General features: G+C 40.8%; 2 protein-coding genes across 3 annotated transcripts in view; both read left to right on the top strand.

Moving 5' to 3' along the window:
• The first annotated feature begins 853 nt into the window (after window positions 1–853).
• Window positions 854–5,443, top strand: rbm8a (RNA binding motif protein 8A). Of its 2 annotated transcripts, none has more exons than XM_080040039.1 (6): window positions 854–977; window positions 1,549–1,608; window positions 1,926–2,003; window positions 2,737–2,873; window positions 4,595–4,731; window positions 4,914–5,443. In XM_080040039.1, the coding sequence occupies exons 1-6, from the start codon at window positions 911–913 to the stop codon at window positions 4,960–4,962; spliced, it is 528 nt and encodes a 175-aa protein (XP_079896165.1). In that variant the 5' UTR covers window positions 854–910; the 3' UTR covers window positions 4,963–5,443. The 2 variants fall into 2 exon arrangements, with proteins under 2 accessions (XP_079896165.1, XP_079896166.1); XM_080040040.1 differs by having other exon boundaries at window positions 875–971.
• Window positions 5,444–5,917: 474 nt separating this feature from the next.
• Window positions 5,918–13,010, top strand: part of otud7b (OTU deubiquitinase 7B) — a 36,509-nt gene continuing 29,416 nt past the window's right edge. Inside the window, exon 1 of the mRNA XM_080039861.1 lies at window positions 5,918–6,022. The gene's annotated coding sequence lies outside the window, so the exon portion shown is untranslated. The remainder of the gene's footprint in view (window positions 6,023–13,010) is intronic.

The raw sequence follows: 13,010 nt of genomic DNA on the forward strand, positions 1-13,010 counted from the left end.
ATTGGTTATGTGAAAGAGGAAGGAATATATATTGTGTTCAGGAAATAACCTTTATTGTAACTAAATAATACAAGGCATTTGTTCCCTCACAGATACTTAGACTATACAAGTTTTCAGGAAGAAGGGGAAGTGTGATCCATCTGAAGATGCACTGCACTTTTCTTGCTGTTTCAAAAAGCAGCATTCTGGGAGGGGAAATGTAAACTTAGGTCAGGCTTCTACTGTATGCATTTGATCCAACTCACCACCAGATGGTAGTCAAATAATGTCCTTCTCTCTCTAGCTCAGTGTCCAGAAAGAAAATGTTCAGGCCTGAATACATGGACTAAGAGCCTGGATGCATGAGAGCGGTGTGCTGTTCATGTGAATTCATTTAACAAAAAGTGGTACATAGCCTATATTTGCCAACCAGGAGAGTGTGTGTGACTGGTCAAGAAGTAAAATAAAAATACTCAGTCCTCCTCAATCAACTTGATGTAGTCATTGATTTAGGGCAGTAGCCTATCAACTATAAATAAAATACAATATCATAAAGTAAAAAAGTAGAATAAAATAGGCCTACTGTACAGTAGAATAGAATATTGTATTTTGCATTGTATATGTGTGTGTGTGTGTGTGTGTGTGTGTGTGTGTGTGTGTGTGTGTGTGTGTGTGTGTGTGTGTGTGTGTGTGTGTGTTTTGCAACTTTTTATTTCATAATTATGACTTGTGATTTTTACTATCAAGGCAATGCTTTTATGCTATTTGTATTGGTATCTTTTTCTTACTGGCGGAAATGGGCTCCCATACACTTCCATAGGATTTTATGTTTGCTTAATTTTTCGCAACCTGGCAACATGCGCCACCATAGACTGTATACGTACCCGCTTTACGTCGGTCCGCAGCGCGCACTCACACACAGACAGACATCATGGCGGACGTGTTGGACCTTCATGAAGCGGGAGGCGAGGACTTTCCTATGGATGAGGATGGTGATGGTAACAATATTATAAAGATTCATAACAATGGGTAGCAGACGATCCATTATCCCCGCGTTCAAACGATCCGTAAACAGGGAGGTGTATGTTTTGAAATGGCAACAAACGCTTACTGCGTGGTAGTAGGCCTGAGAAATGCTAACAGGCTAATTTAGAAGCTAACAACGCAGTTGTTCATTCAATTCAAACTGTCTTTGTAAGCGAATTAGGTCGTTGTTATTTAAAAATGTTAAGGACAAAAAGGTTTCGGTAGATGTGTAGCATATCTTTATATTGTGCTTTACACGTTTTGAAACTTCAAATGTTGTTAACCACCGCTAGCAGTTGTCCCTCTATAGCTATTGGCTAAAAGTAGGATACACTGACTAGACTGGTCAACACTAACAACTCATACGTGTTGTCTAATCCATGTACTGTGTTTAAGTATGGCTATAGTTTGCGAACATCTATAAATCTATCCAGAGTTGTTATTGCATCCAAGTAGCTATTTTCTTACTTGCAAACTATGGTAGCGCAGCAGAAGTTGTAGCAGCATGCGTCTTTTTCAACTTGTTAAATTTTCCTTCAACAGAGAGCATCCACAAGTTAAAGGAGAAGGCCAAGAGGAGGAAAGGACGAGGCTTTGGATCAGGTGAGTCTAACCACTCTCGTGATATGGGTTCATGTATTCTCCTACTGAAGCTTGTTTTAATGCAGTTTGCTTAGTTACAAACGATAGTAGTGTTGGATAGGTTAGAAACCTTGTCCTTAGGGCAATTTGTTTTGCATAAAGAGAGCATACAAACTTCAACAACCACACTTGACACATAACAATTGACTCTAACCCAACGGAAAATATAAAAAAAACACAACCATAGAAAAAGCATCATTCTGGACACTAGTTAAACTGCACATTAGTTCACTACTTATCTTGCCACCCAGCTGATGTTTCTTTGTTGCTGTTTTCAGAGGAAGGAGCCAGGTCCAGAATCAAAGAGGACTATGATACTGTGGAACAGGACGGTGACGAGCCTGGCCCCCAGAGATGTAAGTGTTGCATTAAAAATATGATTAGGTTTAAATGTAAAGTAATTGAATAAAGTCTGTGCTGGGCATTGTGACCCTAAAAGGGACGCTGTGATTTACCAAGTCCCTACTTTCTCTGTCGTTTGCAAATAAAGTCGGGTCATACAAATTCACAAAAAGTTATGAATCCGTCTTATTTTCAACAGTTTTTGGCCTCGCTCTTGCCAATGTCATTTTTCAGCAGGACATTACATTTTGTTAGCTCAAAAAGATCAAGTAAATTCTGCCGCCTTTACATTAACAACATATTTTTAACCTGTCTCCAATGTTGTTCCCCATGATTGCAGTCAGAATTTACATCTTCTTTGTTTCTTACTTTATACATGAACACACATGGACATACACTAAGTAAAGTAGTGTATAGAATGAGAGCGGCTTTACAACGTCTTATGTATTTTGTGTGTGTGCGCAGTGGACATCATGTTTTTATTTGCATTTTGATCATTCTGGAAGTGGCTTTGGAGAACGTGGCAGCGCGATGCTGTGTGACACAAATATAATGTTAATATTGAGGGAGGCACAAACTGCAGCTCACTGGGATTTATATTGTTTGACCAGTGTTTATAGCTTATACATAGGAGCTTTGGTGATCCAAGACTTGGTTTATTATTTAATGTAGTTAAAATTGCTACTTGGATTATTATTATTATTATTTTTTAACCAAATGCCCCTTCTTGTCTTTGCCTTGTCCCAGCTGTGGAGGGCTGGATCCTGTTTGTGACCGGTGTGCATGAGGAGGCCACAGAGGAAGACATCCACGACAAGTTCTCAGAGTTTGGCGAAATCAAGAACCTGCATCTCAACCTGGACCGCAGAACAGGCTACCTCAAGGTGAGACGGATATAGAAATGCATTAGCATGTTTGTGAGTTTCTATGTGTCCTTCAAGATGCACACTTGTTACGGTTCATTTGGGTTTTTTCATTGCTGCAGCATCTAGGCCACTTGCTCTCTCTAATAGGTTTCTAATGCGATCTGTCAAATATAACCAGGTTTTTAAAGTACAGCTTTTTTTTTCAAACAATCCAAGGATTTTTCTATTTTAATGTTGAACTGTACGTGTTGTTCTCCTGCAGATTAAAGGGCAGGTTATAAAGCCTTCGGGATATGCAATTACTCTAATAGAAAATAACCAATGTTCCCGTAAGCTGAGCCAAATATTTCAGCCTCAACATTGCAAGTACTCACATGTTCAATGTCCTAGTTCCCCTGCAAAAATATGCAGTTTAATAAAGTCTAATTAGGCCTACCAAGATACAGTACACTTGTTGACATGATCAAAATGGTTTTCTATTGAAGACCTTTCTTGTGGCTAATTCGCTATATATATATATACTGGTTTAATAATGTTTTGGTGGTTGTTTTTGTGCACAATATTAATTTCACCTTCCAGCGAGTACTGTCTGCAACTGTGCCCTTCAAGTGTTTGCACAACGCAAATTTGCGCAACTGACTTGTTTGGCCATTCAATGTACAACAGAATGCCATCCAACGAACCAAATGTCTGTTTTTTAATCATTGTTTGTATGCGTTTGCTGACAGTCCCCTGATAGGAGCTCCATCAGCATGTTGACTCAACCAGAAAATTGAACATCTGCCGTAGCTTCTTTAAATCCCTCTAGTTGTTGCTTAAGTGCTAGTAATTGGAGAGATGGTAAAGCTGCATACACTAACACTAAACAATGTCACTTTTGAGGAACGTCACATTAAAACAACAAATGCTTAATTTTTGTCCTTCCTGACTGATATATGGAGTCATGTGTTATGTACCAAACCAGAACCCTTCTGTTTGAAGCCAGTCTTTGCTTTAGCTCTACAAGTAAACCATTTTGTCGCTGCTACTCACTAATGGTTGTTTGTAAATACATCACATTTGTCATCCAAATCCATAGTCTCGTTTTTAGTACGCTTTATGGCGGGGAAAGTGCCTCGATAGACCGAACAAGTTGTCAGACGTTTTACAAATATTTGCAGGGTCTATAATGAGTCTGTTTTCCCCCTCTGCAGTATGGTACACACAGTACTCATTTACTGTTCCAATACTCCCATTGCCACCAGGTTCTGATAAGTTGCATCTTTGAGAAGATAGTTCAATAACACAACCATTTCCCCATTGGTATTGCAAGTGACACTGATCATTTAAAACTAAAATACATTTTTCTCTCCAGGCCACAAGGTGGCAGCATTGAATAGACTATAAAGTAAGAACAAAGAATCTTTGGCTTGAAACTCTGCCTCCAGTCTTTTCAGTCAAGCACGGAGACTGTCAATTTCTATTACAGGCTGTTTGAAGATTCACATGATGTAGTAACAATCCTATACATTTATTGCTAATCTTCTCAATGCTTCGGATACATAAAATGTACAGTCTTGGCTAAGCTTTTGTGCCAAGTGTAAAATGTGTTTGCCCAGTGATTCAACAATGTGGTTTTGTGCCAGGCCATTACAAATGTCAAGTATATTATTGGATTGAGTGATTAGTAGCTCTGTTTCTAGCACTGTGTTGTTAATTTTAAGCAATAGCTCACATGCTGTCCTGTTAACTGTCTGTAGGGATATGCTCTGGTGGAGTATGAGACGTACAAAGAGGCCCAGGCTGCCATGGAAGGGCTCAACGCTCAGGACATGATGGGACAGCCCATCAGTGTTGACTGGGGATTCGTCAGAGGGCCACCCAAGAACAAGAGGAGGTGAGGATGGTTAATGTTTAGGTGTTGTGTTTGGACATGGTGTCAGTAATGTACGGTAAAAAGAGTGGTGTCCACATTTTGCATGTTGCACTTTGTCAGTCTGTGTTATATGCCAATTTTGATGTTGATAATGTAGCTTTTCTAATATGTTTTAATTTAACTATTTTTTTTTTCTTTAACAGGACCGGCGGACGTAGACGCAGCAGAAGTCCAGACAGGAGGAGGCGTTAAGTTTGGTCGTTGTCTTCGGCACCAGGAGTTGTCCGTCACTTTGATAGTCAATTCATAGTCCTCTCATTAAGGCTAATTTCTGAGTTTTTGTACAATATCTTTTGGGTGACAGTTGTTATCGCGTTACGTTGTGTAATTTCAAATATTGCACAACTTAATGTGCACATTTCACATATTGATGTGTGGAATTGCTCTCATTTAAGAGATAAATAACTGAATAAATTAATTGGCCTGATAGCAGCATTTTTTTTTGCAAATTGCTTAAGCTGCTTTACAATGCAACAGAAGGATATCCATTGAGCTCCATCAGTGAAAATGTTTTTCCTTTCAACACTCAACTTGTTAGCTGTAGTACATGCAGATGTTTCATGATTCCCTGAAAATGTTGTTTCAGTTTGCTCAATGTTACGTGCATTTTATTGTATTGGAGTGTCTTTTGTTTTATATAACTTGGGTAAAATTAAACTTTTTAAATTGTAAATTGTGTGCCCTGTTCTGTGTGTGTGACTTGACGTTTTATTTAGCACTGCTAATGACGTAGGCTTTACATCATCCCAGATGACCTCACCCAGGGGCAATAATGCGCCCCTGCCATTCTGTCAACTCGAAAGCACCTGTCACTCTGGACAAAGTGCCACACTCATAGGCTACTTGGACTGAACCCCCTTGCCCCTTTATGTTCCTACAGCCAATTGGCAAGCAAATGCTTTGTACGCTGTGGTTCTCATTTGGTGTTTACTCTGGTGGAGAGCATCAGTCATGGTCGACAAGAATGACCATTGGTGCTTTTACCTGTCAATCAAACGAACTCTCCTCGCTCATTGGTTGTTTCTTCCCGAGGGGGCGTATTCTATTCTTCGGTTGACGTTGTTGTTGTAAGTGGTGGAGAAATTACTTTGTCGGTGGTGGTCCGGTTTGGGATTTTACGCCTAGTTCCACCAATGAAGATGCTAAAAAGTTAGGATTTGTTGCTCTCCGAAAGCTACATGATATTCACAAGTTGGTACTTGCTGGGAAACTAAATGGGACGATGAGAAAAACATCTGCGAGGGTGCTCAAGGTAAGCAGTAAAGGGATACTAAGCTAACGTTAGCTGCTGATTAGCCAGGCTTGAAGTAGCCACTTGCTAGCCAAACGTTACGGTTCGCTACACTTACTGAAAAATAAACAAATATTCTGAGATGAGAGTCGGTGCACACATACGGCAGTTCCCCCTTCAAATGTCTTATTATTTCGCATTATAACGTCAGATATAAAGTTATTGCGCTGAGTGTAAACCGTGCATGAACCCCATGCGTTTGAACGCCTCAAATGCGTTTATGTAAGCATGTGTATTGTTCGTTGATATTTTTGTTTCGAAGAATAGTCGTAGCCATAATAGCGGGTTCGGAGTAAAGACTTAGGGCAAGCCATCATCAGTAGGCTATTGCAATAATATGCGTCTATTTATATTGGCGAGCAGGTTAGTTGAACATAATTGGTCGCTGAACATAGCATTGAATTGATGAGCTGTCAACTATTAGCGGTGCTTCTTTTGTTTAAATAAAAATAGCATTTTAAAGTTTTGCTGAAAGGGAGGTCATTTCTACATTTGCATTTTGTCGGTTAGCCTATGTTTTTGCTTCTTGAACATGATCTTACATTGTATGAGAGATGGCTTTTAGTTTTCCAAGAGCTGCCAGTCACGATCCAGATTATTCTGAGCCCGGTTTTCTTTATTTAAGGTGCATGTGTGATGTAACATTTACTTAAAGCGCCAGCTTAGGTTAAACTGTTCACTTGTATTTTCCAGTCCCTTTTAACCAAAAAACGAAAGGTTTCATAAGGCTAACGTTGAGTGGTGGCGAAGGCATTTCTTCCTAAAAAAAACTCTGTGCCAGATAGCTGGGACTCGCTGGCTGGTCATTGAGTTCAGTTTTTCCATGCTCATTTTGAAACTAGGACTTTTTTATTTTCATTTGTTTCCTACGTCACCCCGATGAGAGAGGGGTTGCGTTACACTTTGCCCTGAATAATTCAGGCTCGTGTGTGTGTGTGTGTGTGTGTGTGTGTGTGTGTGTGTGTGTGTGTGTGTGTGTGTGTGTGTGTGTGTGTGTGTGTGTGTGTGTGTGTGTGTGTGTGTGTGTGTGTGTTGGCTCTTTTGTTTGTGGGGAGGACACCAGCACCAGACAGTCGGCATGAAAAAAGTCTGACAAGAGGTACAAGTTGTTTGCTGCACTTGGCCCACCATGGGGACTGTTTATTTGAGTTAAAAAGACATAGCCTATGCTTAAAAAAAAGAAAAAATGAAATGCATCCAGCCCTCCCACCTACACTCATTCCTTCCAGTAGCTGTGTGTGCGCGTGTGTGTGTAGGATGATATTTGAAATGCGAAGACACACAAACGACTGTCTGACGGCTGCAAAGAACACTGTTGATCAGTCACTGTGTGGAAAGTTGGAAGGAACTGCCAGCTTATGGCTACTAAACATTGTAGCTGCCAGTAATGTCATCGTTTTTCAGGTTTAAATGTAAACAAAGCTGACTATGTAACTTGCCAATAACGGAACACAATTTCTGAACCCATCACGTAATCACTTTTTGCCCCATGATGTAATACGTTATTATTATTGGCAGGTTACCATAGTAAGGGTAAGTGTCATGGAAGTGTGGTACTATATAGCCAATAGATTAAAATTAAATGCAGTGATTAAAGGTGCAGTGTGTAATATGACATCATCAAGAAAGTTCTACAAAGTTCTAGAATGCAACGCTCCCTGGGTATCCCCATCCCTTTTGAATAATAACAGAAGCTATAGTGGCCTTCAAGGACAAGAACAATTCTAAATTTTAAACAATGCACCTGATGACATTCCAACCAACATGGATTCCTCCATAAGACCTGCCTGCTCAATGTACAAAATGTAGTATTACTATTTGTAATTCTATGCTCAGGAGGATAATTCAGATTATTGGCAGAGGTGATTTTACACCAATGAGGACATATTTATGAATGAGGATATTGATTTTAGCTAATAAATTGCTTAAAATGTTACACAGTGTCCCTTTAAAGCATATTACATTATCACCTCCAGTTATTACATTTTCAAAGGATTTCTTAGAACAAGACCAATAATGTGACAACCAGTTAGCCAATAATGTTTAGGCAAAAAGTGATTATGTTATTGGTTCTGTGTTATCGGTTCAGAAATGTTATTACATTATAGGCCAGTTACTACATTATCGGCTTTTGTTTTATTATAAATGGAAACAATTATCCCGTTACTGGCAGTTATTACGGCTTCTACTACACATGACTGCTGGTAGGAATGTCTGTTCCACCAGTCCCCATTGTACCCCTCCCTCTCTCTCTCTGGATGATCAATGTATTCAAGTTTCCATGCATGCACGGCGACTCGAAAGATGAAAAAGCTGTTCATACTCCGATGCACAGTCTCAGGCAGGGTGTGTGTGAGGCTGCACTTGTCAGGCGTCGTTATGCAAGTCGTCAACACTTCAAGGAACATATTGATGCATTCAGCCGGCAGCCGCACACACACACAGAGAGAGTGAGCTCCTGGGGAGAGTATTTTAAGTGTAGTGTGTAGCATCCTTCCCTATGCATATGCAGATTCCAAAAGGGAAGGGTGTAAAAGGAATACATCAAAAATAATAAGTATATTATATTTATTTTTAACATTCAAGATTCGACACAACACAAAAACACAATTGAGCACCTTTGGCAAGAGCTTACCCGTGGGTCTTACTGTTTGTGAATGCTTGAATGGCTCTGTCGGTCAATGCACAAAACAACCTGCGGTTAAATCCACTCGCAACAAACCTGCCTTCAGTGACACACAGAATGTTTTTTTTAAAGCCTCTTGTTTCCCTTTTTGAGCTTTTGCGGTTTGATTTTTCGTTTTGAACCATTTGATTTGCATTCATCCCCAATGAAAATGTGTGGCTTGCAGTTTGCAGCTTATCCTATAGAGATCTCCGACAGCATTCAAATAGGCTGCAGTAAGCACTTTACGGTACGGTCCTCGTTCTGAAAGTGATACAGGCGAGATGGCACCGGGTGATAAAAGAGAATGGCTAAATGTTTTCACTGTTTATTTGAAATGATCAGTGATGTGTGTAGGCACTTGTAATGCCTGTGGGAAAAATGGTTTTTGTTATAGCTATCTTTTTCGAAGATGCTAATTAGCAGGACCTGGTGGCAATGGGACTATTGGCACACTGTTTTGCTGTGACACATCGCAAAGTCATTTCATTTCACAGTGGAGGAGGTTAGAGCAGCAATGAACTTAAAACTGTGCCGTTTAGGGTTTCATACAGCTTTCTACTTGTAAACGTGTTCTGGGGTATTACTTCGCTCAAAGGTTTTGTGTTACTATCTTTCATATCCTTAATGTCTTTACCATGGATCTTACCGACAGTTTTTTTTTTTTTTTTTTTTGCTGGGCGGCTGTGGCTGTTATGACTGCCTAGGTGGATATAGTGTTTCACAGGGCTACCATGCTGCTTCAGCAATGCACAGGGTATGAAAATTTAAATTTGTCTCTTCGCCGGGCTCCCCCAAAACAGCTGCTCGCTAAGTGTGTGTGTGTGTGTGTGTGTGCATTAGGGATCCAGTGTCAGTTACAGGGCCAGGCCCATTTGGCCGTGGAGGCATTCCCCATAGGGTCTCTCAAACACGGACAGATTAATAAGTAAGCGGATGAGGGCCTCTTCAGGTTAGTAGGACAAACCCATTACTCTTGTGTCAAGCAAACATGTTCCACGTTATTTGCAGTGTGTACACTCAGCCTGGACCGGGGCAATAAAGATGGAGCCAACAGGCTGTTTCACATCTGATAGTTCACTTCTAGTTCACTTCCTTGGTTCGCACCAGATGTGAGTATGATACGTTGTTTAGTTTTTCAACAGGTTCGGTTCTCTTTCACACCTATCGTTTCCTCTGGTCCGAATCAGTTGGTGAAGTGATCCAAATTTCAGTGACATAAGCTACGTGAGAACATTCATTTCAGTCATTGGTCAGATGTGTCTGGGGCCAGGAGCAATAACATAGTTCCTGAACTGCTTTAGAGAAAATAGATCATCTACCTCATCCCATAAAGCGTAGTGTAACTGAATACGGGAGCTCAATTATTGCAAACAATAGTCAGTGCTTCCTGCTGTTGGGTCCATTCAGTCCGCTCACGTTCTCACCACAAACGTACTGCACCAGAGTTTGTTTGGAAGCGTACCGTGACCAGCTCTTCAACAAGGTCTCGGTACGCTTGTTAGGTCCGCTTTTGGTGCGCAATGCGCATCTGAGTACGATTTGCTGTGTTCTCACCTGCGCCAACGAACCAAAGGTGGAAACAAACTTGAGTTAATTTCATCAAACCAAACGCGGCAGGTTTGAAAGCACCCTCAGCCTATAGCACCTGCATCTTAAAGGATACTTTGCAGAGTTTACTTAACTTCAAGTCAAGATAAATACATGACATATCATAAATCTTGTTACTATACAGGCCAAAACATAGTGTTCTTGTCCCTGTTCCTATTCCTAAGTGGCATCGCTTGACAGAGACAGGAACAGAAAGAGAAAACTACCTCGCCCCCCCCCCCGACCCCCCTCCACTGCCACACTGAGGCAGGGATCAATAGGTGGCTTGTCTCCAAGAAGCCTCTGTGTCCAGACAGCTACTCATAAAACTCTTTGGAGCCCCACCCTCCCTCCCACCTACCCTCCTACCCAGCACCACGGCTGGTTGCCTGCCAGTCTTGTGACACAGCAGCCAGCCAGCCAGCGCCCGGGGCTGTTTGTGTCAGGGTGGAGAGACCTAGAACTGAGGCATCCACCTGGAACAGCATGCTGTGTGTGGACAGTCAACATACACTGAATGCTTTGGGATTCTATTAGGGTGACTGACACGGTTGACGACAATAGAATAAGCCTATAAAGTAGGGTGGGGCGGTTATATGAGGAAATAAATATATAGTCTTATATACCAAATGACTGAGCAGCCATCGTCCCAGACAGCATCAGACACCACTCCCACCGGAGAAGCTATGGTAATGAGAGCTCACTGTATCAATTACTTTATGCACACCATCTTTGCCTCCTCTACAGTACAGGGTAGGGAATTGATCATGTAATATTCTTGCTATAATACTTTTATCTGTCCTGTCCTGTGCAAATGTTCTTGTACATTTTCTTTATACAAATCTAAATAACATGTTTACTTCATCAAAAAGGGATGTACTTATTCTTACATTTTTAGGTGAATAACACACACACACACACACACACACACACACACACACACACCTGAAAAGGTCTTACATTTTAGGATGTAGTATTTGTCATTGTCTATTGTGTCCCTGCGTGTGACTTCTGTTGTTTTTTACTGTTGGTCAGATGTGCAATTATTTAAAGATACTTTTTGAATCAATGCACCTGCTGTATGGCTGGGTGATTTGCCTTTTAAAACATCCCAATATAATTGTGAAATGTGGTGAATAAGGTTTGTTTTATTGGCTAAGTGTGCCATCATCTTCTTACATTTTTAAGAACAAAGCTACTATTGTTTTGTTGTAGACCTAACTTTGAATATCCAAACCCCTTTACACACTTTATTCCGTATATTTTTCGGTAGCAATGTTACTTTTGATATCAGCAATGCTTGTTGCTGCTGTAACCATACTCATAAACTAAATTGCAGTATTAGTGATATCATGATATGACAACATTTTTATCACACAAAGGATACCAAGATATTATCAGACATTAACTATATGCCACTGTGAAAATGTTGCTTTATATAAATTGCTTTGTTGCTTTATATACATTCATACATCAATGTGGTGCTTGTAAAGCTGACGAATGAATTGATTCCAACCTAGTATGACCCAAGTAATATAGTTACTTCAAATTCTAAGTCATTTTTTCACAACACCTGGTAGTTGATGGATATGGAACCTAACAGAGGCTCTAGAGGAGGGTTACATTGGCTTGTATTTGTGCCTGTCAAAGTGGCGCTGGTAGAACTGATATATTCACCCTCTGAACTCTGCCAACATTTGTTTAGTGGTTTGAAAACCTCCTGGCAGGTGAATAACGAGCTTTAGATGCCACTTTACCCTGTGGACAGAAGTGTGGTCTCCTGTAGGGCTGGGCAAGTAATTGATTTTTAATTGCAATAACTATTTGGAGTTCTAATCATTATGATAAAATTATTTTTTACAAGATAATGTTTTTTTTATGTCAGGTCAGGTTTTTATGTAATCCATTGTAAAAAGACAGCTTCTCCAATACATATCTAAAGAAGTTACTACATCCATGTTGTTTCCAAAGTCAATGTAATTACTGTAGTTCAATAATCATGATCTCAAAATATCAATATAATTGCGATCATGACTTTTGCCGATCATGACTTTTGCCATAATGGAGCAGCCTTTAGTTTCCTGTGCAGACTAGACGACATGGGCACCGCGCCCTGTTGATCCGGTGACAGCAGGAGTAATCCCTCCCCTACACACACACACACACACACACACACACACACACACACACACACACACACACACACACACACACACACACACACACACACACACACACACACACACACACACACACACACACACACACACACACACACACACACACACACACACACACACACACACACACACACACACACACACACACACACACACACACACACACACACACACACACACACACACACACACACACACACACACACACACACACACACACACACACACACACACACACACACACACACACACACACACACACACACACACACACACACACACACACACACACACACACACACACACACACACACACACACACACACACACACACACACACACACACACACACACACACACACACACACACACACACACACACACACACACACACACACACACACACACACACACACACACACACACACACACACACACACACACACACACACACACACACACACACACACACACACACACACACACACACACACACACACACACACACACACAC

Source organism: Ammodytes marinus (assembly GCF_949987685.1).
Source record: "Ammodytes marinus genome assembly, chromosome: 13".
Taxonomy (NCBI): Eukaryota; Metazoa; Chordata; class Actinopteri; order Uranoscopiformes; family Ammodytidae; genus Ammodytes; species Ammodytes marinus.

Excerpts from the sequence above, each read along its gene's own strand:
- rbm8a (XM_080040039.1), top strand. The coding sequence starts at position 911 with ATGGCGGACGTGTTGGACCTTCATGAAGCGGGAGGCGAGGACTTTCCT. Across the intron at positions 1,609-1,925 it reads AGGACGAGGCTTTGGATCAG|AGGAAGGAGCCAGGTCCAGA; the intron begins GTGAGTCTAACC and ends TGCTGTTTTCAG. Across the intron at positions 2,874-4,594 it reads GCAGAACAGGCTACCTCAAG|GGATATGCTCTGGTGGAGTA; the intron begins GTGAGACGGATA and ends AACTGTCTGTAG.